Source organism: Rhododendron vialii, chromosome 2a (genome assembly GCF_030253575.1).
Source record: "Rhododendron vialii isolate Sample 1 chromosome 2a, ASM3025357v1".
Taxonomy (NCBI): domain Eukaryota; kingdom Viridiplantae; phylum Streptophyta; class Magnoliopsida; order Ericales; family Ericaceae; genus Rhododendron; species Rhododendron vialii.
The window spans coordinates 41,816,604-41,844,492 of NC_080558.1; the positions used below are offsets into that span (position 1 = coordinate 41,816,604).

Genomic DNA, 27,889 nt, shown 5'->3' on the forward strand with positions numbered 1-27,889 from the left:
AAGAAAAAGAAGATATAGCCGATCATAAGGAGTAAGTACGGCAAGAACTAGAAACGCTTCATGCTTGAGGAGTCGAAGGGGAGGGAAGACAACAACCAACGACTATGGACGGAAAATACTTGCACACGGAATTTCTTGAGGCCTCTCTTTTACTATCTCCAACTCTCCACCTCTACCAAGTAAGTTTAAATGGATTGGCTATGTTGTCTATCGAGAAGAAGTTGGTGAAGCAGCTTGACTATGGAGACTTAATCAGTGCGTTTGCAGCAAAAAGTGCGAGAAGAATAATTTTCAAATGATGGATTTTGAAGTATTGTAATAGTTGCATTTTTTTTTGGGATAATTATATGCTTTTATTTTGTAATGGTAAATCTTTTGTATTGGTTTTTTTTTATGACTCTTTGTAGATCACTTTTGTATGAAAAATATAGGGTGGCCTCATTCAAGAGGTTCGCTTCCGATCCCCAATACTTATGAGCAGGGCCCTGGCAAGGGCCATCCAAAACTCATTTTTCAGAATGATTTCTTCAAATTGTTATTTAGAGAAGAGAAGTAAAAAAATGGGTAGGAGGAGTTTTTTGACTCTTTTTTTTTTTTTTGGTTAACAATAAGATTTACAGTTTACAGAATACATTCTACACATATCTCCAAACATTAAAGGGGTGTGTGGATGGTTACTTATCTCATTTTCCTTTTCACATTTTACACATTTTCGGTGTTTGGATGTCCATCGGCAAAATGCATTCCACCATAATTCATTTTGGTTAACAAGGGATCTGGATCCTGTACAAGGATTCTTCTTTGTGAGGATCCTCTAAGAGACTTACAGAATGTATTCTGCATTTATCTCCCGAACACTAATCATATTGCAAAATACATTCCGCACTATTTTCCAAATAATCTACCACATTCAAAACACTTTCTGACCAAAATTCAAAAAGTCAAAAAACCAATAATCAAAATGCAAAAAGCCATAAGGTAGGGTAACCAAACAAACCCTGTCATGTTGCAAAATACATTCTGCACATATCATCCAAACACTCTACCAAATTCAAAATATATTCTGACTATAATAATTGAAAAAGCCAAATTAAAAATGAAAAGACAAAAAGTAAGCTCTCAAACATCTGTACATACTTAGGGGCCGTTCGGCTAAATAAGCCACTAGGCTTATTTTTTTTGTCCTTATTCAAATTTTTTCGCATTTGTTAGTTTTTTGTCAATTTTTGGGAGATTATTATTTCTTCATGACAAGAGGAATTTAAAAAGTAAAAAATTACGATCGAAATCCAATTTTTTTGAATAAAGACCAAAAAATTGGCTTATTTTTGTCTTTATACAAAAAAATTGGATTTCGATCGTAATTTTTACTTTTTAGATTATTTGTTCTTATTCAATTTTTTTCGCATTTGTTAATTTTTTGGGGATTACTGCTTCGTCGTGACTATTCAACTTTTTTCGCATTTGTTAGTTTTTTGGGGATTACTGCTTCGTCGTGACAAAAAGAATCTAAAACGTAAAAAATTACGAAGGAAATTCAATTTTTTTTAACAAAGACGAAAAAATTGGCATATTGACTTATTTTTGTTTATATTCAAAAAAATTAGGTTTCGATCGTAATTTTTGAATTTTTAAATTCTTTTCATCATGACAAAATAATAATTTCCAAAAATTAACAAAAAATTAAGAAATGCAAAAAAAATTTAAATAAAAACAAAAAAATAAATCACTTGACTTATTTAATCCAACGGGGACTGCTAGACCGTCCTAAAAAAAGCAAATGAGGGTCACTTCAGCAAATACAGAGTATAACAAGGGTCAAAATGGTCTTCGCAAGGTTGGCGTGCTTTAACGGCATAGAAAAGTCTCTGAGGCCACTCTGCACTAAACAGTATCCTACACACACTCTCTCTCTGCCTCTCTCTCCTCTTTTGCTGCAATTCAGGGATAGGGAGACAACTCCAGCAGGAGCAGAGGAAAGGCATTCATCACCCATGCAAAAACATATACCCCTAGACAGAGAGAGAGAGACACATCACATACATACACGTACGCAGAGAGAGAAAGGGTGGAAAAAGAGAGATATATCGAGATTTGGGCCTCTTTAGGAAATCTTCGCGAATCAGGGCGATTTGAAAGCAAAGGCGGCGAGAAATTAAGATGGGTTTTGTGTGTACTCCACGGTGGAGTAATTTTTTGGTCCAGTTGGTTGGTTGTTGCGCAATTGTTTATGGGCGTTTAATGCCATCATCGATGTCATCATAAAAAGAAAGGAAAAAAGAAACCCGAAAACCCTTTCTTCCGAAAAAACCAAAGGTGAGTTTAAAACGGTATTCTTGATATGTTTTTCCAAAACATCCCATTTTAACTCTTGGTATTTTAAATGGAAATATGTGGTATTTTTACATTTATCCGAAAAAATGCTATTATCTGGATAGTATTTTTGATATTTTCGGTATTTTTATTTCAAACTTCTAATTTTTCAAGACGACTCGTTTTACTTGACATTGAAGTCTAAATGGTATTTTTGATATTTGAAGCGAAAACAAATTAATATTTTTAATTTATTTGAAAAGAAATATAGCGTCAACCCACCTCATTACTTCAGTGTTGAATTGGGCTCCAGAACCGAGACTGTAGTACTGTGTTGGGTTCCTGTGGTTGTTTCCTCCTGGTTGTATTCGAAAACTGGTCCACCACCGTTAAAAACATGTCGTGGGTTTTAGAGAGAGATGTGATGGTTTAGTTGCGTAATTTTGTCTCTATTCTGCAACAATTCTTGTCTCTGTCGAGGGAATCTTTGGCAAGAACAGAAATTGTGGGTGTTGTTTGCATTTGGAGGGTTCTTTTGTCACAGGAGGAAATGTGAGTTTGGTTTCTCTGGGTGGGTGTTTTTGGTGGGTTTTGCTTCCTTTGTGGTGGAGAAGAATGAAGTTTATGAAGTTGGGTTCGAAGCCTGATGCGTTTCATGCTGAAGGCAACACAGTCAGGTACTAATTGGGTTTACATTTTGTACATTGGTTTGCTCTCTTTGATGTATGTGCTGCTTTTTGTGCTTCTGTTCACTGTTCACTGTTTTCTTGCATTGTTCCGTTTTTACTCCAAAATGATCACAAGCACTTGAATCCCTGCTTTCACTATCTTCTATTCTGTTTCTGTGCTTCTTTTTGTTTAGCAACGGTGTGTCTGAGGCAGCCTGCGCGCAACTCAGACTAATTTCGGATTCCTGAAGTTAAGGACGAGCAAAACTCTGATGGCCCCAAATGATCACATCACTTAAAACCCTGCTCTACTATCCTCCATTCTGTTTTTGTGCTTCCTCTCTCGCTCTCTCGCTCTCTCTCTCTCTCTCTCTCTCTCTCTCAATGTGTTCTGTTTCTGTGCTGCTTTTTATTAGCTACGGTATGTCGGAGGCAGCCTGCGCGCACCTCGACTAATTTCGGGTCCCTGAAGTGAAGTTAACGACGAGTAAAACTCTGATGGCCCCCAAATGATCACTACACTTAAAACCCTGCTCTCACTATCCTCTATTCTGTTTTTGTGCTTCCTCTCTTATGCTCTCTCTCATGTGTTCTGGGGGCATGTATGTGATTTACTGTCATGGGCATATGTTTTCCTATTTGGTATAAAAAATGCAGCCATCTCTGAGACATTTTACCTACGTGTTGTTTGGAAGAGTTATACAGTACAATCCATGTTTTTAACCCTTTTAATGCAATTTATTTCTATGATTTCTATTTAATGGTACTATGAGTGAGTTTCCCCTAATAAGTTGGACTTTAGAAAAGTTGTTTTCGCCAATTAGAATTTTAATCGATGCATGTGAGAAAAGTAAGCTGTCTCAAAATTCGTGTTTTTGTGGGTTTAGACAGTTGAGTTTGTTTAGACAACCGGAAAAACTCAATGTTATACTGTAGGAGTATATTTTGAGTTGAATTTACAGAGAGAGGTGATTAGATGTTGTTTACAAGTGAAAAAACATTGTGAACGGGTGAAAATAAAAGTCTAATCATTCGGGGTATTTTTTAAATGGTTATAAAATTTATATTTCACCTTTTATACTTTTATTTATATCTTTCTTTTGGGTTGCTTTCGGGGTGGTTGTATAAAGCACTCCTATGGTGGTCCTGATGTTGAACTGTACTGAATATTGATTCTGATGAGTTGGGAGAGATTATTCAGTGGTCCTGAGTGTAGTTAAAGAACTTAAAGTTATAGAAGATGGGCTAAAGACCCTTTAATCATTAGGGCAGATAATTTACCAGCGACTAGATACTTTCATTCTGGATTATACTCTGCCATAGCCGGCCAAGGGTTGATTTGATTATTGTAAGGACAAATTTGAGTATGTGACATAATAACATCAAAAATACGGCAAGAAAGAAACTTGGCAACCTCTTGGGGCTAGGTCGCAAGAGAGAAAACTCTTGTAAATCCCCTAGAGCCGGTGTGGATGGCTTGCCTTTGACCGGACAAGGGAGAGTAATAGTCGAGGTGCGCATAAGCTGGGCCGGACACCCTTGACTGGCGGAAAAAAAGAAAAATTAAATTCTGCTGTAAAAATTTTTTTTGGGCAGATGGTTTTGACTATGAATTGCTTGGTTCCACTATGCATGAAGTAATTTACTTCGACGTTAATTGGTTTCTGCCTTCTAACTCCCACACATTGTCATTCTTGGGTGTGTGTGTGTGTGTTTTTTGGTCGGGGTGGGGGTGGCAGATGAGAGCTTCAGTAAAACTATCCAAGGTAGGAAGGTAGAATCTTAGTTAGTTGATGTTAGGAAGCTGAATTAGGCATTATTTTCAACAACTCGACGATGGCGTAGTGGTTGATATTATGACTGTTAAGTTCTCAATTCCTGCTGTGAACTTGTGGTATTGTTCTCAATGTTGTGCACCCAAGTTTATCAGAGTAACATGTCTATGACTAAGTTACATGGCGATATGCATTTAATATAAGAATTAATTACAGTTTGTGATTTTAACCATTTCTTAAGCAATTTCTTTTTGTTAATCAGAGTAATCCATATGACAACCAGTGCATTTTAGCAAGTCAATACTCTACGAGGACTGTGTGTCTGTAGTTGGGATAAGTTACGCCATTTGCCAGTGCTCATATGGTTAGGTCCATATTGTGTTATGTAGATGATGCAAGTTCTGTGTTCGTCAAAGACACCAATTTGCTCTTGGATAAGACATAACCCCCTCCACTTACTCCTATCATAGATGATAGAACAAATCAATCAGTTCGAAATTTAAGCAAAGTTGTTGGATGGTAGGTATGGATGCACTTGGCTTGCTTTAGCTACGTTGGAAATTGAAGAAATACAGACACATTGGCAATCGATACTTGTCTGATACGGGTCACTACAAGTACATCTTTGGACACGTGTTTGATAAGGACAGCACGTGGAGACATGTCCGATACAAGTATGATAAGACATGCAACAGACACGCAACGGACGCGGCTAAACATGAATCTGATTTTTCATTATATTTGTTGCTATTCAGACATGTTGGGAATGCACAATACATGTGAGGGATGCGATAGGGACAAATTAGGAGATCATAATGTAATTTTTAAAAAGTTGGGTAAAGGGGCAAAATTATCATGAATGCTTGGTTCATAGGTGCTTAATGATATGCATTGTTTATTTAAGAATGCAATGTGTAATTTGTATTGTTAGATGGTTTGTGTTTTTATGAGGCCATAGTGTAATTTGTGTTGTTAGATTGTTTGTGTTTTTACCCAAATTTCTCAGAATTAATTTTTTACTTGACAGTCAATGTGACCCCTTTGTGTTTGCGTCCTAACTTTCGAATGCGATGTCCATTCCGTCTATGTTCCGTATCTGTACTTGTATCAGTGCTTATTCGTTGGCAATCATTGGTTTGAAATAGCATCTTGTCATTCAGTATTTTTTTGGGCAAGTCTTGTCATTCAGTATTGCATTAGTGAAAAAGAACAAAGATTACATTGACTTTTCTGCAATTATCAACTGCTCATACTTCAAAATGGGACCCTTTAAGCCAATCATTCTCTTGAGTTGCCCAGTGTGTCCTCTTTCATTGGTTTACAGCTATTTGTTGCAACAAAGGTTAGAACTATTGGTAAACAATCTGTGTTGGAAGAAAAAATGAGAACAAATTTGTCTCTTCTTCTACCAAATATTTCCCTCAGCTACGATTTCAATAGCATTTGTGTGGCACTATATTTGACTTCAGCGGCTCCACTGGCGGAAGACTATTTTGATTTCCTCGCACAGCTGGAATGCAACGTAGGTTTTCAGCTGAACAAACTTGAATTGTAAAGCATTTGGATAACCTAGTGTTGTCATCGATTTTGTTCCAGCAGATGTTGGTTCTATATGACAACCTCAAAATCCACTTTTGTGCAGTCAAACTGAATATGTTTGTAGGTGACTTTATAATGGTTTTACTGGGTTCCATCCCATTTCTTATAACTTTGAACATATACATAGCAATGGTCAATTAATATGTGAACTTTGGGGAATAATTTCTTATTAAGAGTTACAAAATTGACTAGCTGATTCAGGGGATTTGGCAGATTCCTGAGTGAATTGGTAACCTTGCCACATTTTATCTCTTCAGGGGATGAAATTTGGCTAAGTTGATGACTTGTGTTTTGTTTTTGCTAAAGAATCCAACTCAAAACCAATTGCTGCCCATATTTATATAGTAGTTTGGAGATGATAATTTATCAATGTTGGACAAGCTCTAACAATTTAATTTAGTTCTGTACACAATGCGATATTGGCATCTTAGCAATTTGCATTTGTTTCCCTTCTCTTGCAGTCTTGCCAATCGAGCATGCATAACTCTCCTCAGTATATTATTAGTCTTATCACAAGTTGAATTTTGTACGTTCATTTTCTTGCCGATGTCTTCACGCAGGTATGTGTCATCTGAGTTGGCGACAGATGTGATCGTAAACGTTGGGGAAGTGAAGTTCTACCTTCACAAGGTATGACCTATCACTAGATTTCCTGAGTTGAATTAAGAATTTTTGTTTGGATTTTTTTTATCATGAATTAATCATTAGCTAATTCGAACCCTAGGGTATTTCCCTGGTAATGATTTGTTCATTTGTCATTTGACATCCACCAAGAATACATAACACAAGGTTTTCTAAATTTGCTAATGTTTGGATGCAGACTGCAGTATATGGATTGCCTAATTTTTCCAAAAAAAATAAACAATCATATTTTGTACCGGAGTTCTCATTGCGTTTGTTTAGTTTTAGGGTAATCGTAATAGGGAGAAAACCCATTAGAGTTAATTTCATTCAACGTAAAATATATATATACAAGCTGTAAAATAATTGCACTACTGTCCTAGATACTTAAACTAATTACATGATAAGACACATAATTACACTAGATACAAATAGATCCATCATCTAACACTCCCCCTTAAGTTGGTGCGAAAATATCAATCAAGCTCAACTTGAACACAATAGGATGAAAACTATTGCTGCCCAACCCTTTTGTGAATATATCAGCTAACTGATCTCCAGATCTCACAAACGGCATACATATCAAACCCTCATTCAACTTTTCCTTGATGAAGTGTCGATCAATCTCTATGTGCTTCGTTCTGTCATGTTGAACGGGATTATGAGCAATGTTAATGGCAGCTTTATTATCGCAGTAGAGTTTCATCGGAACACTGTCAGCAAACCCCAAATCAAGTAACAAAGTTTGGAGCCACAAGAGCTCACAAACACCATTAGCCATAGCTCTATATTCAGCTTCTGCGCTAGACCTGGCGACTACCAATCGCTTCTTACTTCGCCAGATAATCAGATTACCCCCAAGGAAAGTGCAATAGCCAGAAGTAGAGCACCTATCATCCATAGAACTAGCCCAGTCAGCATCACTGAATGTCTTTAATCGCAAATGACCATGATTAGAGAATAAAATTCCTTTTCTTGGAGCTAATTTCAGATATCTCAGAATACGATAAACTGCATCTAGATGTGAAGTACGAGGATCATGCATAAACTGACTAAAAACACCTACTGCATAAGTAATATCTGGTCGAGTGTGGGCCAAGTATATTAGTCGACCCACAAGTCACTGATATCTCTCCTTATCAGTACGCTCCCCCACATCTCCCACTAAGATGATTCGCCTCAATAGGAGAATCTGCAGGTCTATAGCCCAACATACTTGTTTCTTCCAAAAAATCAAGTATATACTTGCGTTGGGAAATAAAGATACCTCTATTAGACCTCGCTACTTCCATTCCAAGGAAGTATCTCAATGATCCCAAGTCCTTAATCTCGAACTCTTGAGCACGAGACTTAAGGTTATGAATCTTACTCACATCATTGCCTGTCATTGTTATGTCATCAACATAAACAATAAGAACAACAATCTTACCATTACTTCGCCGGATAAACATCGTATGATCTGCATGACTCTGCTTGTAACCAAAACTCAATATAGCATTAGAAAACCTGCCAAACCAGGCTCTAGGTGACTGCTTCAGCCCATAAAGTGCCTTCTTCAATCTACACACCTTTTCTTCACTTGCAGGAGAAGAGAAACCTGGTGGAATATCCATATAAACTTCCTCCTCTAAATCACCATGGAGGAATACATTTTTCACATCAAACTGTTGAAGAAGCCAATTCAAATGGCAACATACGAGAGGAGAGCTCACACAGAATTCATCTTCGATACCGGAGCAAACATCTCCTCATAGTCAATACCATAAGTTTGAGTAAAACCTCTGGCAACAAGCCTTGCCTTGTATCTATCAACTGTACCATCAGCCTTTTGCTTAATAGTGAACACCCACTTGCAGCCCATTGGTTTCTTCCCTCCTGGAAGTGACACTAGATCCCAGGTGCTAGTCTTTTTCAAAGCTGTCATCTCTTCTACCATAGCTCATTTCCACTTAGGTATCTTGAATGCATTCTGCCAATTATGTGGAATAGATATAAAGAAAAGAGGAGATAGATGCATGGTACGAAGGAGACAAACGGTCATAAGATACAAACTGTGAGATAGGATGTTGAGTACAAGATCTAACACCTTTTCGAATAGCAATAGGAAGATTGTTAGGATCCATAGGAGGAGGTTTAATAAAAGAAGAATCATTACCAGAAGAGTCAGCTGAGGAATCTGGAACTGGAGTGGGTGATTGTGATTGACAAGGTGGTAACGTACATGAAGACTTTCCATTTTTCCGTCTAGCATACCTCTGTAAGTCAGCTCCCTGCAGTCCTCGTCATGCAGGTAGTTGTTCCTCAATGTTACCACTAATATCATGTGTTTCCCTATCAACAGATATTGGTTCCTCTCCGGTGTTTTCCTCCTCCCCTTCACTATGATCATAGAAAAATTTCTCCTCCCCACTATGATTATAAAAGGTAAACATCTCTTCCTCCTGCTGATGCTCCCCCTGAAGAGATGGTTTGGAGGGAGAATAAAAAACTTCTATTTCCCAAAAGGTAACATCCATAGAGACAAACATCTTCCTCGAATAAGGATCGTGACACTTCTAGCCTTTCTGGGTAGGAGAGTACCCAACAAAAATATACTTATGGGCTTTATGTCCTAGTTTGCCCCCAGAAGGTTTTGGGGCATGAACAAAACACACACAACCAAACACCCTAGGTGGAAGAGTCATAACTCGACAATTACTTGACAGGCACTCAATGGGTGTTTTAAAATTAAGGACACTGGATGACATACGGTTGATAAGATATGTAGCAATTAAAATAGCTTCTCCCCAATAGTATTTGGGAACATTCATAGTGAACAAAAGAGATTGAGCGACCTCAGCAAGATGACGATTTTTACGCTCAGCGACTCCATTTTGTTTTGGAGTGTCAACGCAAGTTGTCCGAAAAATAATACCATTATCATCTAGATAGGTCCGAAAAATCTTATCAATATACTCGGTCCAATTATCACTCCGAAGAATTTTAATGTGTGTATCAAATTGAGTGCACACCATCTTATGAAAAGATTTGAAATAGCAAAAGACTTCATTTTTTGACTGGAATGAGTACACCCATGTGGCACGAGAATAACAATCAATAAAAATAATAAACCATCGATAGCCCTTTAAAGAAGTAACAGGAGAAGGACCCCAAACATCAAAATGGATAACCATAAATGGAGAATCACTTCGTTTATTAATAGGTGCATAAAAAGAGCGTTTATGTTTTCCAAACTCACAGGCTTCACAAAAAAACTAATCCCTAGGACAATGTTTAATTAAAGTAGGAAAGAGTTTCTCTAATATCCCAAAAGAGGGATGACCCAATCTACGGTGCCACCGATGTAACAAAGAAAGAGTGGAACTCATATCTGCCAATAGAACTTGTCCACATGATAAAGATGGCTGAGATGGATGAGGTACATGCTCCAGATAATAGATACCACCATGTGCTTTACCACTGCCAATCACCTTCTCCGTTTTCAGTTCCTAAAAGATACAGTGAGTAGGAAAAAATGTCACAAAACAGTTTGCAGAATGGGCAAAACTAGAAACTGAAAGAAGGTTAGTGGCAAAATTTGGAATATGGAGGACTGAAGAGAGAGATAGAGGGAGAATAGCGAACGGAATCTTTCTTTGAAATAGCAGAGAACAATCCATCGGCAATTCGAACCTTATCCTTACCAGAACAAGTGGAATAGGAATAAAAAACAGAGGAACAACTTGTCATATGATCTGAAGCACTAGAATCGATAATCCAAGGAATACCTGAGGAGGCAATAAATGCACTAACTGGAATACCCGAATGAGCAAAATATGATGCAGTAGGAGCTGCTATGGAAATAGGAGCTATAGTAGAGGAAGAATCAGCCTGAGAGCTTGCATCTCCCCCTAAGAGAAACCGCCAACAGAATCAGAAGGGGTGACTGAACTCTTGTACTGAACCCAGAATTAGACAAGGTAGCAAATTTTGAAACATGTGCCTGAGCCTGAGAATGCCCGGGACCACGACCTCGACCTTCACGTCCACTGCCTCGCCCACGAGAAGGACGACCATGTAACTTCCAATAGAAATCCTTGGTATGTCCAGTGTTGTAGCAATAATCACACTGGAGTGACATACGGTCTATGGTCCCACTGGTAGTACCAGACTGAGACTTTCCACTACCAGACCCAAACTGTCCCAGCAGAATAGCAACCAATGCAGAATGATCAGAAGTAGGAGCTTGTAACATAGCACCCCTTCTGCTCTCCTCCTGTTGAACAATGGCATAAGCCTCTCCCAAAGATGGAAACAGAACACGACCCAACACCTGCACTCTAATTGGATCATACTCCACGTCAAGATCAGCAAGAAAGTCATACACGCGCTCTTTCTCTATTCTTTTTAACCAAGCACCAGCATCAACGGAACAGACTGCTTGAAACTCCTGATAATAATCTAATTCTTGCCAGGCCCCGCTGAGATCAGCAAAGTAAACAACAGATCGATTGTGTTGATCCATAGTACGAAGTCGCTTTCGCAACTCAAAACACTGAGTATCATTGCCCTGCTGAGAATAAGTCTGCTTGGCAATAGTCCAAATCTGATATGGAGTGTTAAGAAGCAAGAAAGGACTACGAAAAGCAGCCTTCATAGAATTAAACAACCAGGTCATGGCTAAAGATCAACGAGACTTAAACGTCTTGAGTTCAACATCAGTAGTAGGCTCAGTAACAGGGCCTTCAATAAATTCAGACATCCCTTTAGCTTCAATAGCTAATGTAAAAGTACAAGACCAAAGTAAATAATTTGTGTCATCCAGTTTGATGGGACAAATATCCAATGGAGAGTTATCCAGAGTCCCAACACGACTCAACTCATCCTTGCCACTAGCGGAAGCCTGTTTTTTCTTTTCTGACATCTTGAAGCAGAACAATAATGCCAAATAAATAATAAACAATGTTCCCAGCAACTTTAGAACTCCAAAAACAATAAATAAAGGTTCCAAAAGCCCTAAAACCTGAAAAAAATTAACTGAATACCTTCGGATCTGACTGAAACAGTGTTGAAACTTCGTGAGAGAAGAAAAAAATAGATTTGATCGGCGAGAACAGATTTAATCGACGGCAATGGCAAGCCCCGACTGATCGAAGCACTGTTCACGCGAGTACTGTTCACGCAGCAACGAGAAAAACGTCGTAGGTCGCTAGGTTCTATCGCTTTGATACCATGTTCAGTTTTAGGGTAATTGTAATAGGGAGGAAACCTATTAGAGTTCATTTCATTTAACGTAAAATATATATATACAAGCTGTATAATAATTGCAATACGGTCCTAGATACTTAAACTAATTACATGATAAGACACATAATTACACTAGATACAAATTGATACATCATCTAACAGTGACTGAAGTAAAGGGCAACCATTGAAACCAGTCGTGTGAAGTGAAACGGAATATTTGAGCTTGGCTCAACTGGGTCCTGTTCAAGACTTTACTGATATTAGCTTCCTCCAATAAATAAAAGCATGGTTCTTCTTCTTCTTACTATGGAAAAGGTGCAGGAAAAAATATTAAGATTAAGATGAAGTGCTAAACCAATGGGAATTTTTGTTATTATTTCACGTAAACACAGAAAGACTACTGTATAGTGTGTATTTATTGCTAGATCCGGAAATTAATTTCTTGGTCAGCAAAAGAAACAATTAGTTAGTATTGCATAGCCTTCAGTTTGTTTATCTTGCTTGTTCTTTCTCTTTGGTTGACAATGTGGTGTTCTAATCCATGTTTGCAGTTCCCTCTCTTGTCCAAGAGCAATCGCCTGCATAAACTTGTACTGAAAGCCCATGAGGAAGATTCCGAAGAAATTCATGTTGCCGACTTTCCTGGTGGGCCAAAAGCCTTCGAAATTTGTGCGAAATTCTGCTATGGAATGACCGTCACTCTCAATGCGTACAACGTTGTGGCTGCCCGTTGTGGGGCAGAGTACCTTGAGATGTCTGAGGATGTTGATCGAGGAAACCTAATTTTCAAAATTGAGGTATTTTTAAATTCCAGTATCTTCCGCAGTTGGAAAGATACCATTATTGTTCTGCAAACTACCAAATCTCTACTTCCATGGTCTGAAGATCTGAAAGTAATTGGGAGATGTGTCGATTCTATTGCGTCTAAAACTTCTGTGGACCCATCAAGTATCACCTGGTCTTACACTTATAACCGGAAGTTATCGGCGCCTGATAGAATAGTCGAACATGGGATGAAAATCCCAGAAAGAGTTGATTATGTTCCCAAGGATTGGTGGGTTGAAGATATATGTGAACTGGATATTGACCAATACAAGCGCGTAATGATTGCCGTGAGATCAAAAGGAAGAATGGATGGGAATGTGATTGGGGAGGCGCTTAAGACTTATGTTATGAGATGGTTACCGGACACCATTGATTCGTTTGCTTCTGAAGTTCATCTCATGAGGAACAAATCTCTGGTCGAAACAATAATTTGCTTATTGCCTTCTGACAGAGGCTTGGGATGTTCTTGTAGTTTCTTGCTCAAGTTATTGAAATTTGCTGTTTTGGTTGGAGTGGATGAGACCCCAAGGGAAGACTTGATAAAGAGGATCAGTTTGAAGTTGGATGAGGCTTCTATTAATGATCTATTGATTCTGGCTCGGTCTTCCCAAGCTACAATATATGACGTGGAACTTGTGCAGGCCCTTGTAGATGGATTTATGTTACATGAGAAATGTTGCTGGGAAGCAAAAATCACTGGCGATTTTGTGTTAGGGCATGGGTCATGGTTGAATGTTGGTAAACTGATTGATGGGTATCTGGGAGAAATTGCTCGTGATCCGAATCTTTCTCTCTCCAGTTTCATTCTCTTGTCACAGTCAATTCCTGAGTCGGCCAGACCAATTCATGATGGATTGTACAAAGCAATAGACATCTATTTGAAGGTAAGCCTTTTTATTTGTGCTTTAATAAAGATGGTTGAATCTAGTTTTATGTGGTACATGTCAAACATATGGTAGGTGAGCATTAATAGTACTATGGTTAAACTGGACTTGATTGTCCACTTTTTTTTGAACAGCAAAAAAATTTCATCAATTTTGAAATTGTTACAAGACTAATAGGAGCAAGGAAATAGCATCATGCTCAAAGAACAATCATTAGCCCAATCCGAGACCTAAAACCTACGATTGGCTAGAAGCCAAATCAAGGACTTGATTGTCCACTTACCACCTTGTGATGTGAAGTCTCGCAAAAAAATGTGCTAACTCTTCTTTGCCTTCCAGCTCATATTTTTGTCAAATGCGCGAAAATGATTTATGCTACTAGTTTTTATATGCATTCTTTCAACTAAATGAACTAAATGGAGTCATTGGACATGTGAATTTTAAGATATATGTGTCATATATGTGACTTCAAAAGGTGAAAAAGAATGAAGAATCTTTTGATCGTGCCAAAGATGCGTGGTGTCAGCAATCTAAATTTTTGGGTTCAGTATCTGGGGCCGTTTAGCCCTATACTCTTCATTTTTAAGCCTCGAGATATCCAAATTTCTGAACCTCATTGAGTTTCTTTTCCTACCTCTATGAGACTACTCATCTACGGACTTTATCATATGGATACAATATTAATGCACATGCCAGATAGGACAATGAGGATGCTTGGAAACAAACCCCAATTCATTGTACATGATTTGTTTGATTTGGTTAGCAGTAAAATTGTAAAACTTTTAGTTAGTTAAATAGCCTTGAAAAATCCACAGGTGTAATTCCTTTGATGTTGGTGTAAAATGGATGCATGAATGCGGCCAGTTTGATTAATTTGGCGACAGAAGAGTTATTTTCATGTTTGTGGTCTTCGATGATTATGTAATTGAGGGTTTTTTTGTAGTCTTTGGTAATTGGTATTATGCCTTCTAGTACACACAAAAGATATATGGCGATGGAAAACAGCTTTATTCGTAAATTGAAGTAACTGACCAATATGGAACCCAAACTGGTAAATTGTGTTCATTATTATGTGTTCAGGAGCACCCAAACTTGACAAAAGCTGAAAGGAAAAAGATTTGTGGGCTTATGGATGCCAAGAAACTGACAATGGACGCATCAATGCACGCAGCACAAAATGAGCTTCTACCTCTTCGAGTCGTGGTACAAGTTCTCTATTTTGAGCAAGTTAGAGCAGCATCCGTGGTTCAAAGACGGGAAGATTCAAACTCCATAACTAACGCCGAAGAAGAGTGGGATAAAACTCTTCCAAACGAGTGCAGTGATTCCCTTGGGAAACAGATGAGTCGGTTAAAGATAACAAGAGATGGGAATGTACGAAAGAATGGGAAGTTAAGTAAGAAGGGTAGCAAAAACAGTCTAAGTGGCGTGCAGTTGTTGCGATCTAGGTCGAGGAGAATCTTTGATAAGCTGTTTGTTGGTGGAAAAGGGAATGGATATGGGGAGAACAGGAGCTCGGAAACGTCTGGTAGTTCTCCTAGCCCTACTTCAATGATTCAGGGGGAGACGAAGTCCTCCGGTTCTTCATCCAGACACCGGAGGAACTCCGTATCGTAGGGCGGCAATTTCAGGTACATTTGAAAAAACTGAGCAAGAAGTATTGGGGGATTTGTGTGGTGAGAGGTAGATTCACCTGTTGCAAGTGTAAAAAGCTGTAGGGGGGGATTTGTGTGGGGGTTTTTTTTTTCTTACTGTGTTAGTGGGTTTTGCAGCCAAAAAAAAAAATTGTAATTTGTTTCTGGAGTGTGTACGTTCCTCATTTCTAGTGTCAATTGTACCACTGTGTCTTTATCCGTTTTATGTATGTCAGCCTTAGTTTATCGGATCCCTATACTGGTTCTCTCCTGGATGTGGTCCTGCCTTTGATCCACTTCAATGGTTGGTAGGGGTGGTTAATTTCAAGAATTTTAAGGCACATGCAGTGAACTTATTCTTATTGCTCTAGGCTAATGCTACATCGTGAGCCAGTGAGTCTATAAGTTTGATCCGCGTCGTTCACTTTTAGAGCTCGACGATTAGATAGATTACTGTGCTCAAATCAAGTTTATGGGACTTCAATAACCTGGTGATGACTGTCATGCCCATCAGAGTGAGCATCTCCTTTTCAACCATCAGAGTGAGCATCTCCGAAAAGGAGAGTTCTAGAGAGAGAACGTGAGACCTTAGGGTTTTCACTTTTCCCCTTTTCTTCTTCCCCGGCCGCCGCCACCCCGTGTCCCTTCCTTTCAGTCCTCCCTAGTGCTCTAGATGTTCTCTCTCCTCATCTCTCCTCTCCTACTTTCATGGTTATGAGAAGGTCAAGCCTCTATCCTTAGGAAGGGAAGTTCTCTCTCCATTATTTTTGAACTTGTGGGCGTCTGGGAACTTACTCTGGGTTTTTGGCTCTCGGGTCTAATTAGTCTTGGCGACAAATCTAGGGGTTCTCCAGCAGCAATAGCAATGGGGTCACAAGCGGCATCTTATCCCTTTACTGCGGTGGGACGAAGGGACTTTAACCTCCAACTTGAAGATCCATAGACCCTCCATCTTTCTCCAAGCCACATCCATGAGCGTGGACCAGTGGTTCCAACATTGTAGCTATTTCTACTGGGTTTCTTTTTCTTCGTTCAATTTTGTTTTCTAGTTTTTTTTGTTTTTTCCGTTTCTTGTTTTAACTTTCTTTTGTTTTCAGACATTTTTTGGGTTCTTTGTTGTATCTGTTGCGGCCTTTGGGCCATGTAACTTGTATATGATTTTTTATCAATATAAGTTGCATATTTGTTGCTTCTCAAAAAAAAAAAAAAAAAAATTTTGTGATAGTACTATTCTGTTCTCGAAAAATGAATGACAAGAATGATTTTGAGAATGCACTTCAAAACATACTAGACTCGCTCATGCTATTACCGACGTCTAATCGGCTTGAAATTTTTTTTTTTTTTTTGGGGGGGGGGGGGGGGTGCGGGGCTGGCTGGCTATGGTAGTAGTACAACTCTAGAAAGCGAGCAGTTCATGTCAAAGACTCCGGGGGGGGGGGGGGGGGGGGGGGGGGGGGGGGGCTATGGTAGTAGTACAACTCTAGAAAGTGAGCAGTTCATGTCAAAGACTCAGGGCCACAGCAAGCCACCCAATTCACTTTCGCAGCCAATGTAGTGTTCTTTTTGTTTTCATTTTTTTCTCATCAATGTATCGTTCATTTGGTTTATGAAAAACGGATCTAGTATATATTCATAATAACTTCGTCGATTAATTTTTTCGAAATAAATGTGATTGCCACACTCAGAGGGAGTAGTACACATTTAACGATACTTAAAAGAATGTAATTCAAATAAGCTTCTGCACATAAAATGTCATGCGGTGACCGGAGTGCTTCCAGATGACCCAATATGAATTAGTCTTTCTTTTGCTATATTGGAGGCTAAAGTCATAATTTGACAGATTTTCTTTAATCTGCAAGTCAAAATTGTTACGTTCTTTTACAAGTTTTTATATTGTATATATAAAATATAACAACTTAAAAAAATGATTGTGACTCGCATCAACTTACTCTATTTGTTAGGGGCTAAATATTAGATACAGCATATATGGTAATCCGTTAGACCCGTTTCGAGATTTGCTTATCTACGAAAACATTAATATCTATTATAATCTCTTCTTCAATCATCTCCTCGTATTATACTAACAAGCGTCTTGACTCTTGTTCATTCGATGCACGGGAACAAAAAAAAAAAATCAGTGAGAACCTTTCTTTTCCTTCGTCCTGTACATCGGTAGATCGGCGCAAATGGATCTTGGAATTTACTCCATTTTCTGGCAAGATAATTAAGAAAGTTTTACAACAATACAAAAACAAAGAAATTACGAAAAGAGATAGGTTTGAAAGAGTTTTGGACTATTTGTGGGTCCGGGATGATCACGACCGTTTACTTTTAGGGCTCGTTAAGAACTTTGACCACGCCAAAATCACGTTGATCGGATATTGTATGTTGTGATATCAAAATGTATTGATCTTCAAATAATTGTGTCAAAGAGTGGCAATACAGTATTCCATATTTTTTCTTATAAACTAATTCATTTCGAAGTCATATCAAACGATATGAATCTAGCGTAAAGACTCACAAATGGTCCAAACTGAACTGTGCTGATTGGAAAAAACTGAACAGGATGCGACCCCTACACTTCCTTTACTCCCATGCCGAAAATCCACAATCAGCCAACGGAATCTGAATTGGAAACATCCAACGAATCAATTAACGATCACACCACCGAGGTGGTAGCTTAGTTGGTGAGGAGTGAGGACCACTACTCCCCTTTACGCATATGGCGGTTCGAGTTTTGACTGGTGCTCTAAATTCGTCAGCGGATTAAAGGGAGACTTTTTACCAGTTGAGCACTAAAGTGGTGCCATAGTGACGGTTTGTTTTTCCTAGCTATGGCTCGAATCGGACATTTTATTAGCGGATAGGGAGCCTTTATAGTCACGCCTAAAAGAGTCGTTGCCCTGGTTGCTCCGTCTCACTCTTCTTGATTATCCAAAAAAAAAGAAAAAATTAACAATCACAAAAAATAACAAATCAATTGCCGTGTTTATACAGGAACGATGGGATGAGTGAAGTGAGAGAGAGAGAGAGAGAGAGAGAGCGGAATATTCAAAAAAAAGATGAAACAAACTACAGTGGCTCTCTCTCTCGTCCTCATCCTCCTCATAACCAATACTCTCTCTCTAACAGAATCGAAGTCGGAGTGCAAGGCATGGCTCGTCCAATCAATCCCCACCGACATGCCCCACCTCTCCCGAGTCCCCGGCGTTCTTTCTACTGGTATTCATTTCTTTCTTTCTTCGTTTTGATTCTATCTGCAAAACTCCTTGCTGTTTGTTTTCTTCAAAATTGGAAACAGAGCAAAATAAAGAGATTGGAAGAGGAAAATAAAATAGAAGTACCATTAGCATTTGTAGTTTGCAAAGCATGCCCCTTTTTTTTTGCCTCAAAGAGAGGAGGAGGAAGGGCATACGGACTGACCCGCGGCGAGGCCCATGAGAGTTGAGACCAATCACCTATAGGGCTTGTTTGTTTGCTCGGAGACGAAATATGTGATATAGAACCCCTTAGGATATAAAGTCCCTTGGATAGAAGTGGTGGAGGGAAAACAAATCCGGTGTTTGTTTTGGTTGGAATTGGAAATGCCCTTTTTCTTTTTTCCTTTTCCCGCTTCTATTTTGTCCTTACCTAAACCACATGAAAACAATGCAGAAAGGGAAAAACAGTCACATTAATAAGCTCTTGATGGAGGGGATTTTGAATTCCATGGGATTTCATTTCGGTTGGAGGTGTAACAAACTCACTGTAAATGATATGGCAGAAAGAAACAATAGAAAAGGGCGGGTGCATCCGTGCATGTACCCTTTTGTGGAAGGTCATGCAAGCTTATATCCCGGGATGTAGGCTGTATTGGGATATGTAATGCTCCCAATAATCCAGTAGTAAATGCCAGGCTTGTGAGGCCCATGACATTTTATCGCCAATCCCAGCTTCAAATCACCCCAAACAAACAAGCCCATAAATTTCCACCTCCCAACCAAGGGTTAGTGGGTCACAGCCCCACCTATTTCCTTTATTCCTAACTCATTTACAGCCCTTGAGAGTAGTTGTAGGGATCTGTTTGGTTCAATCTCTTATATTGTGAAATAAGCAAATAAAGACAAACGCAAAATAAGCGAACTTGGTTCTCAATTGTTTATTCGCTTATTGTGTTTCTTATTGCTTTTTAAACAGTAAGCCCTCACCTACCAAATGGGTCCTAAAAGATTTATTTGAATCGTCATTTCAATGGCAAACTCAAATCTGAAACTAAACTTATTCTTCATTGATGTCATTCCTTTTCCTTACGTGTTATGTTGTTAGCGGATGTATTTCGTTGGTTGGCTGGAAACTCTTCCCAGAGGCTGGACATGTTGGTGCAGTATTGGCAATTAGTAGCTCAGCCGGATGATCCTCGTTCTGGGGATTATGGATACTCAAAAGATGATATGAAAAGGTTTGGTGCTAATGAAGGTTTTGGAGTCTATAAAGCATTAGAGAATGCTGCTGACCGCAATGTTAGTATCAGGTACAGATATAGTATCTTGAATGGCACTTTACGTTTGTGATATTCCTATGGATATGAGCAGTATACAATTGGTAGCCGCTGTTGATAAAATTTACTGGTGTGATTTGATGTTAATATGCTTGGAAACTAAACATTGAAAGTTCCCACTAGCTTACAAATTTTTTTTGGGTGGCATGAAATTTTAAGCTCCAAGGTTGTACAAGTTACGGTGTGCAAATACCTTTCAAAACTAGGAGAAGTTGTGGTGCCTTGTTTGTGAAGGTTTCTTGCAGATTTATAAGTTATCTTCGTGTGTTCAAATGTGTCTCTGAGAATTGTAAGGGTTACTCTTGTTCTCGTGGCACACTTCTAAGTATGCCCCTGTAAGCTTGATTTGGCTGGCATTATATTTTGGTGGGTGGAAAGGAAAAAAGAATCTGGTTGACTGGATTCTCCAGATCACATTGCTAGAAGTATAGTATGCCGTGCAATTTTGCTTACAACCACTTTCACGTACCCACAAACATGCACAAACGCTCTCACATGCGATGTGCGGATTTCTCACATGGGTGGTTCACACAGGTGCATGTGTGGTTGTAGAGTTTTCGGCATGGATGTTTTTCAATGTGAATGCTCAATGCAATACATTTTCTGCCTTAAGAGGTCAGGCATAATCATTTAAAATTTCAAAATAATAAACAAGATAAAACAATAACAATAAGAAAGACTAAAATACCTACACACCATATGTCCATTCCAGATGTCCATGCGTTAAGATTCTTAAGAAGTTATAGATGTCCATAAGATATGAGTCACCTCTCTTTAGTACTCCAATTGCTATAAGAAGAAACTATACATGCTATATGCCACGACTCACGGTTCACCTCTAATGAATACTCCATCCATTTAGATCATATTTGATGGTTTTATTCATAACAAAACCAATAAGGAACCGAAATTTAAAATGTTTGGATCATTTCAGATCTCTTTATTTTGTGTTTTATAAGGAAAGTGTAAATGTTGCTGTGGTAGTTAGATGCAGTAGTTAGGAAGAGTGATAGGGTTATGGTAGATGGTAGGACTAAGGGTAGCAACAAAAAATCGATTTTGTTGGCGGTAGCACTTTGACTTAAACTAAGTTTGTTAGAGATCACCGAATACGGTGCCCTCAACCGAGCTCAATGGAGAAAACTGGTTCATGTAGCATACCCCAATTGATTAGGACTTACTGACTTAAGGCTCGGTTTGAATATTTTCGTTTTAGGGTATTTTTGTTTTCTTGTTTTAAGGTTTCCATGTTTAAATTGCTGCATACTGTTGAAGAATTTATCGTAATGCTGACAAAGCTATCCAAGTATTCCTAACAACAAACAGTTGATGATTTCTATTCGAAGAGAAACAATAATTTTCTGCTTCACCAAATCACTCCCTCTTTTTCCTTATTCATCTTTACTGGGTTATTGTGTGCGGATATTTAAGGACCAGTAAACTTCAGGTGGAGCAGGACTTACTATGAGTTGGCAGAGTAGATTTTTTTTGAGTGAATATTCGTCTTTGTCATTTGACTTTGAAGAAGTGGCATGGGGCTTTTCTGGAAATATTTACTAACAATTTTGTTTGCATGTTCTCCTCTTTTATAAAAATCAGTTAAAATGGAGTCTGTCCCTTGCTTCTGAATTTCCTATATGGATATTAATATGGCAAATAAAAGAACACTAAAATTCTACCTTACAAGTTTTGAATGCAAGCTCTATTTCTTGAAAAATTCTACTTTTTTCAGGTTCTTACAGCACTCTGGAGTATATCCTGATTATACTGAAGAACCATCAAAACTTGCTTCGGGGAGGTCAAATGTGAAGAATGTCACATTGCTGCTTGGTGAATGGTGGGGATCAGGCATAGTCCACGCAAAAGTTTGGATATCTGATCGTCGAGATATTTATATCGGGTCTGCTAACAATGACTGGAAATCTCTTACTCAGGTACCATTACACAGACAGTTCAAGCCTACAGAATGCCTAATAAAGATCTTCTTCTGAAACTGAACTTGTTCAGCAAAGCAATTTACCTTGTCTTTGACTTTAAGTGTCGGCATAGAATAATATTCTATCCTGGATTTTTTACTGCTTCTGTTGTCATATTGTCCACAGAAAGAGGATCATTTTGAAACAGGGCATATCATAGGTAGGGATACTAGTTAGAGCAGACTTCTCAAGAGTATGCGTTCGGCAAGATCCAATAGGTCGAATTTCCTTCTCACCCTATTTACTGGAGGCCAAAATATCTCCTCTACCCCCTAGAAGTTAGATGGTTGCGCCAAATATTAAGGGTAACTGTCCTTTCTCTGACTTCCCATAATGTCTTTGAGACGGCAAGACTGAAATGAATGTCATCTATTCTGGAGCTCCAACTTGCTCCAGATGTGCATCAATTTTGTTCAGGTTCATGATGAAACAAACCAATGATAGACAAACAATGTATTAGCATTGCATCCAGGTAACATTGATTAGGAGCTGCGCAAGATTGTCCATATATTAATAAAAAACAGGCACGGATTTATAATTAAACACAAGCAGTGTAGACCTACAGAAAGAAGGCATGTGATCGATCATGTTTCCGAGGATACTTCAGAACTCATTATGAACTAATATGGGGACAAGGAATATCCTTTGTCTACATTTCTGAGATAGTTTGATGGTAATTGCTCAGCTATTTAGGAATGAGGCAAACAATGAATTGTTTTTATAATGGACCACAATAAAGCAATTCATGACTTAGGTGTTAGCAAACAAAACATAAGCAGATGGACACATAACTCCTGCTAGCTATTCATTCTTCCTGTCTCAGGAGACTTCAGTGTTGCAAATGTATATGTAGATCCGCTCAATTCGTAGTTGACACAATGGCTTAAGCATTCCCGATTGATTTATGCATTATTTTGTAGGTAAAGGAAGTCGGAATATATCTTGCTGGTTGTCCAGGAATAGCTAAAAAGGTTGAGGTCTACTTTGACAACTTGTGGAAGCTTGCATTTCTTAATGTTTCAGCTTTTACAGAAACAGTTTGGGATCCCCAGTGGCAGATCACCAGAAAGGTTCCTTGTTGGTCTCATTTTGTCCATCAAAAAGAAAGGTGCAGGTAGGACACATGGATATTTCATTGCTGAAAAAGTTTGAACTACAATGTAAATAGTGCTTGTGCTGATTAATTTGTTAATCAAGTTTTGATAAACTAGTTGAGTTGCCGATTGGATTGGTGAGTTGTATGGGTGGAGATGTTATAGTATAGTAAGACTTGCCACCATTAAATTACAGAAATCCTCAATTTAACAGTTTAAGTACCTGAGTAGCAGCATTTGCATAAATTCAGAGAACGAGAATATACTTAGCATAACTTAATGTATCAAGAAATTTAAGATAATGGTGGCTGAAGGAGATCAAGTGGCATTTATGCGTAGTAGATGGCATCATCATCAAGTTCAATATGTTATTTTGTATTAGTGGAGTATACATGATGGTATATCAAAGCCAATTTTTTGGGAATCAAGTTAATGGTGACTGATGGAATTAAACTTTTAAGGATTATGTTTCAGTGATCTTGTATGCCATTTAGCATATCTTACAACATAAAGCCTTTTATATACTGCAACATTAATGTTCCTATGGTATTTGTTATGCGGTAAGAAACTTTTCTGTTCATATTCTCTTCTCGGGAGCAATTAAAGCAATAAGGGACAACTCGCAGCTTTTACAACATTGTTGACAGTATGCAGTTGTGCCATGACAGATCACCTCTCCATTCTTATGTGGAGGTTCCCCATGTAGCAGGCTACCCAGAACTTTCAGACCCTTATATGTTTGAAATGCCAATCCGAACTCCAGGACACAACTATTCGACTTTGCAGTCTCATTACAACTATCTCTCATTTGCACCACCAGAGGTCAGTTGTGAATGCCATATATTTTGTCAGATTTGTGTATTTTTCATAACACCATTGTGTCATCCTTCAAGTCCTCTCAACCAAACAACTGATCCCAAGCCCAGCCAAAGGAGGGTTGTCCGTTAGGTAGCTAATAGCCAACACTTAAAAGAATCCCGTTAGATCCTTATTGCATGAATTCGGTCCTCAAATAAGAATGTTGAGTTTGATATTTTGGTAAGAAGAGGAAGCGGGTTTGGAATTTGGTTCCTCTTTGTTTGATGTGGATCATACGGCGGGAAAGAAATTCTAGATGCTTCAAAGGGGTCGAAAAACCGTTGCATAGTATCAAAAGTTTTGTGTTGAATAGCTTGTATAGTTGGGACAAGAGAGATTGTTATCCGTCTCTTGACCAATTCTTAGATTGGTTTGAACTTTTCCTTTCGCATGGAAGCGTATAGGGCTTTTTTGTTCGTATGGCCTCTTTTTGTATATGGGTGGCATTCCCTTAATGCCTTCTTTCTAATATATTTATTTACTTATCAAAAAAAATAAAATATTTTGGTAAGAGTTTCTGAGATATTGTTAGAAACGGAAATCTTTCTGGGATGATATGGGTAGCAATGATAGATGATAAGATATGAGAGAAGAGTTTAAGGTGGTTTGGACATGTCAATCGTAGATAAGTAGATGCGATAGTTTTAAGGAGTCATATGGTTACAGTAGAGGGAGCATTAAGAGGAGAGTTAGACCAAATTTGAATTTGAGGCGGTAGTTCGAAAGGATCTAGGTTTGTTAGATATCACGTAACACGATGCCCTAGACAAAGCTCAATGGAAAGATTCCAAGTGATTGGAACTTAAGGCTTGGTTTTGGTTGGTTATTTTTCTATTTTTTTTTATTGATTGGAAGGTTTGAGCATAGTGATCAAACCAAGAACCAAATCATGAATGAAACTGCAAATTTGAAAAGCGTGAATGGATTCATATACATGAAAGAAAAGGAAATAAATTGGATTGGACACATGTTACACAATTATTTTTACGTGAGAACGTGATTGTTTCCTCTAAGTAAGATGTTTCAACACAAGAGACATGGGGGAAAATCCTAGCAAACCATAAGACTCTCTAACAGTCAGACTTTATCCTCTTTTGACATTCAAAAATGAACATAGAAACCAGAAAGAGAGTAGGATAAGAAGAGAGATTGGGAGGGAACCCTTTGGTTTAGTCATAAAGCACTTATGAAGGTGTCTTGTGTACTTGTTCAGAAAAGTGAAAAACCATGGGAAAACTTACTTAAAAGGACTAGTCAGGGTATCGCTGTTGGGTTCATATCTACTACTTCTATACCCAATATGACATAAGGTTCATTAGAAAAATAGCAATAGCTGATTCATGGGTACTCATTATAGTCCTTAAAATTTGTAAAAATATGTATTTTTTTGACATTTTTTTTCTGAAAAGAATACTGGAAAAGAGTTAAGAACTAGTGGCTTCTGATCACCATATAAACTGTAAACTATGCATTGGTTAGGTTATCCCTAAACCCCCTAAGAAATTGTAATGTGGCATTTGCCACCAAAAAAAGGAGGGAAAAGAATTTGGAATCTGTTAAGACTCAGACTTTAAAAAATTGCAGCAATGAGTAATTGTGATGAATCATGAAGTGTAAGATTCATACCTGGTTATGTACAAATTTAATAATAACAGCTCTAAGTCTTCTAGGATCATGCATAAAGTCTCTTTTTTGGAAGATTGCTTTACAATTCAAATTTCTGTGTGTGTTTCATGCTGTTGCTTCCTATGCATAGTTTCTTTATGGAAGCAGTTAGTGATTATCTTGTATCCTAAGCCTTTTCTGAATAATAGTATTGATATTTTGACAAATGATGCCTTGTATGATCAGCTTTTATACTTTGTTGCCATTTGCCCATAATGTAATTCCTCGACTGCAGCTGTTATTTGGCAAGTACCAGGCAGATGAACAGGCATGGGTTGACACAATTAAATCTGTAGGAGTTGGAGCAACTGTAAGGATTAATACTATGGATTGGCTTGGTCAATCTCAATACACGACACAAACAGTTTATTGGTCATCCCTTTCCTCTGCAATATCGGAGGTCAGTTGGTAACTTTTGATTTCTTCAAATTACTTATTTTGTCTCTCATTGAAGTTTTGCCACTTGCGACCTTCTATGACCATTATGTCTGTTTCAAGTTGGATTTATTATTCTTTCTATTCCACACGAGCTCATGGTTTTAAGTTCTTTAAATTTTGCGAGGGGTTTTATTTACCTGATGGTAGTATATGGATTTTGGTGCAACTAAGTGTAAACATTAGAACTCTGATTTCTTTTGCAATGTGTCGTAATATTCTGAATAATCACTTGCAGGATTCTTTCACAACTCCCTTGTGCTACTCTCATTTTCATACATTGCACTAAATGCGTTTGTACTTGAAACTAAACCTTTTTGGAAATTTTCTGTTACACGGTAGTGGATAGAGCTCAACCACAAGAGATAGCTATTGAAGTTAGGCTGCCCTCACGCTTATATACTTCATATTAGTTTGGTACGTAGGCGATGTGGGACTTCAGTTCAAATATCTCATTTTCAGTTGATGATATCTATAATTAAACTAGGATCCTTGATGCAACTAATCTCTTGCAAAGAGGTGGTTGCTCATCATTTGATAGCATGGGTATTGTCATTATTTCAGATAGTAAGTTCTTTTTGTATTGGAAACATACTTCCCTCGCATCAGTCCACGTCAATATAGTGTCATTGCCTTTACTTTGTTAGCATTTTTGTCTATGTTGTAATGTCGATTGCTCATCAATGAAATACTTTCCTTTTGGGCTATTTTGCCCTTGCTCTTGTTGCTAGCTATATATCTTGCTTGGTTCTTGTTGTGTTGAGATACAGTGTTTGGCTAGTTGCTTGGAAGGTGTTTTGTGTCTTGGTAGGAAGCCACACGTAGTGTCTCTTGGGAATATATTTTGTCCCAAGTGCCGCCACGTGTCGATCAATCTCTTGAAGTTTATGATGCCGTGGCACAATCTATAAAGAAAATAACGAAGTATGTGCCAATTGAGTTCTGTGATAGAGTGAAATGGCATGTTGATTCCCTATGTTCCTGTATCTTCTCTTTTTATGCATCCGTTTGGAACTCTTCAGTTTCGTTTTCTAATCAAGTTTGTTGAATACTAGGTTCTTTTTTCCAAGCACGCAAAGGTCAAGATACTAGTAGCACATTGGGGACACTTTATCAACGGCACAGATCAGTACCTCAAGTCTCTTCTCTACTCCAATAATCTATGCTCTTCTTCAAAGTACAATAAGTGTTCCGGCTTAATCGAAATCAGGTACTATGTAGTTCCTGGATTCAACTCGACCGGACCTGCTATTCTAAACGGGGCCCAAACAGGAAATATGTACCCAGGTTATACCAGGGTCAATCATGGAAAATATGCGGTAAGTGATGTGCGGGCTCACATTGGGACTAGCAATCTTATATGGGACTACTTCTATACTACAGCTGGTGTTAGCTTTGGGACGTACCACCCTGCCATTGTTTCACAACTTCAAGAAATTTTTGATGCTGATTGGAATTCTCCTTACACTGTACCGGTTGAGCAGTTGGAGGAAGTTCATGTCTTTTCAAGCTGATCACAAATCGAACTGCTTGGACTGTGCTGATTTCACAAAGATAGCTTCTAGCCTTCCAGGAAGGACTTCAGCTTCTGCTTTTAGGTGTTCTGTTCTTTAGCCTGGAAATCAGGCTCATCTGGGCTCCAGTTGGAAAAATAAGTTTTACTTTGTAATTTATGAATAATGAGGAAAAATAAATTCAACTGTAAATGTTCTTTTGCAAATTCTCTCTCTCTCTCTCTCTCTCTCTCTCTCTCTCTCTCTCTCTCTCTCTCTCTCTCTC

General features: G+C 38.3%; 2 protein-coding genes and 1 long non-coding RNA gene across 3 annotated transcripts; 2 read left to right on the forward strand and 1 right to left on the reverse strand.

The window, feature by feature from the left end:
* Positions 1-1,845: 1,845 nt before the first annotated feature.
* On the forward strand, positions 1,846-15,801 carry LOC131317813 (BTB/POZ domain-containing protein NPY1). Its single transcript, XM_058347467.1, has 4 exons — positions 1,846-2,990; positions 6,916-6,985; positions 12,754-13,911; positions 14,992-15,801. The coding sequence occupies exons 1-4, from the start codon at positions 2,929-2,931 to the stop codon at positions 15,526-15,528; spliced, it is 1,827 nt and encodes a 608-aa protein (XP_058203450.1). The 5' UTR covers positions 1,846-2,928; the 3' UTR covers positions 15,529-15,801.
* Positions 4,707-5,273, reverse strand: LOC131317820 (uncharacterized). The gene is made up of 2 exons (XR_009197413.1): positions 4,971-5,273; positions 4,707-4,921 (listed from the first exon to the last, which is right to left on the reverse strand). It is a non-coding gene; the product is annotated as an uncharacterized LOC131317820 (long non-coding RNA).
* A 2,765-nt stretch (positions 15,802-18,566) lies between the features above and the next one.
* LOC131317814 (uncharacterized) lies at positions 18,567-27,830 on the forward strand. Its single transcript, XM_058347468.1, has 7 exons — positions 18,567-18,767; positions 19,851-20,055; positions 21,815-22,016; positions 22,979-23,172; positions 23,821-23,974; positions 25,911-26,075; positions 27,166-27,830. The coding sequence occupies exons 1-7, from the start codon at positions 18,608-18,610 to the stop codon at positions 27,622-27,624; spliced, it is 1,539 nt and encodes a 512-aa protein (XP_058203451.1). The 5' UTR covers positions 18,567-18,607; the 3' UTR covers positions 27,625-27,830.
* The last annotated feature ends 59 nt before the right edge of the window (positions 27,831-27,889 follow it).

Bases quoted from the DNA above. Each gene is read 5' to 3' on its own strand.
- LOC131317814 (XM_058347468.1), top strand. From the start codon at position 18,608: ATGAAACAAACTACAGTGGCTCTCTCTCTCGTCCTCATCCTCCTCATA. The intron at 23,173-23,820 runs GTAGGACACATG...GTGCCATGACAG, and splicing joins CATCAAAAAGAAAGGTGCAG to ATCACCTCTCCATTCTTATG. The intron at 26,076-27,165 runs GTCAGTTGGTAA...GTTGAATACTAG, and splicing joins TTTCCTCTGCAATATCGGAG to GTTCTTTTTTCCAAGCACGC.
- LOC131317813 (XM_058347467.1), top strand. From the start codon at position 2,929: ATGAAGTTTATGAAGTTGGGTTCGAAGCCTGATGCGTTTCATGCTGAA. The intron at 2,991-6,915 runs GTACTAATTGGG...GTCTTCACGCAG, and splicing joins GCTGAAGGCAACACAGTCAG to GTATGTGTCATCTGAGTTGG. The intron at 6,986-12,753 runs GTATGACCTATC...CCATGTTTGCAG, and splicing joins TGAAGTTCTACCTTCACAAG to TTCCCTCTCTTGTCCAAGAG.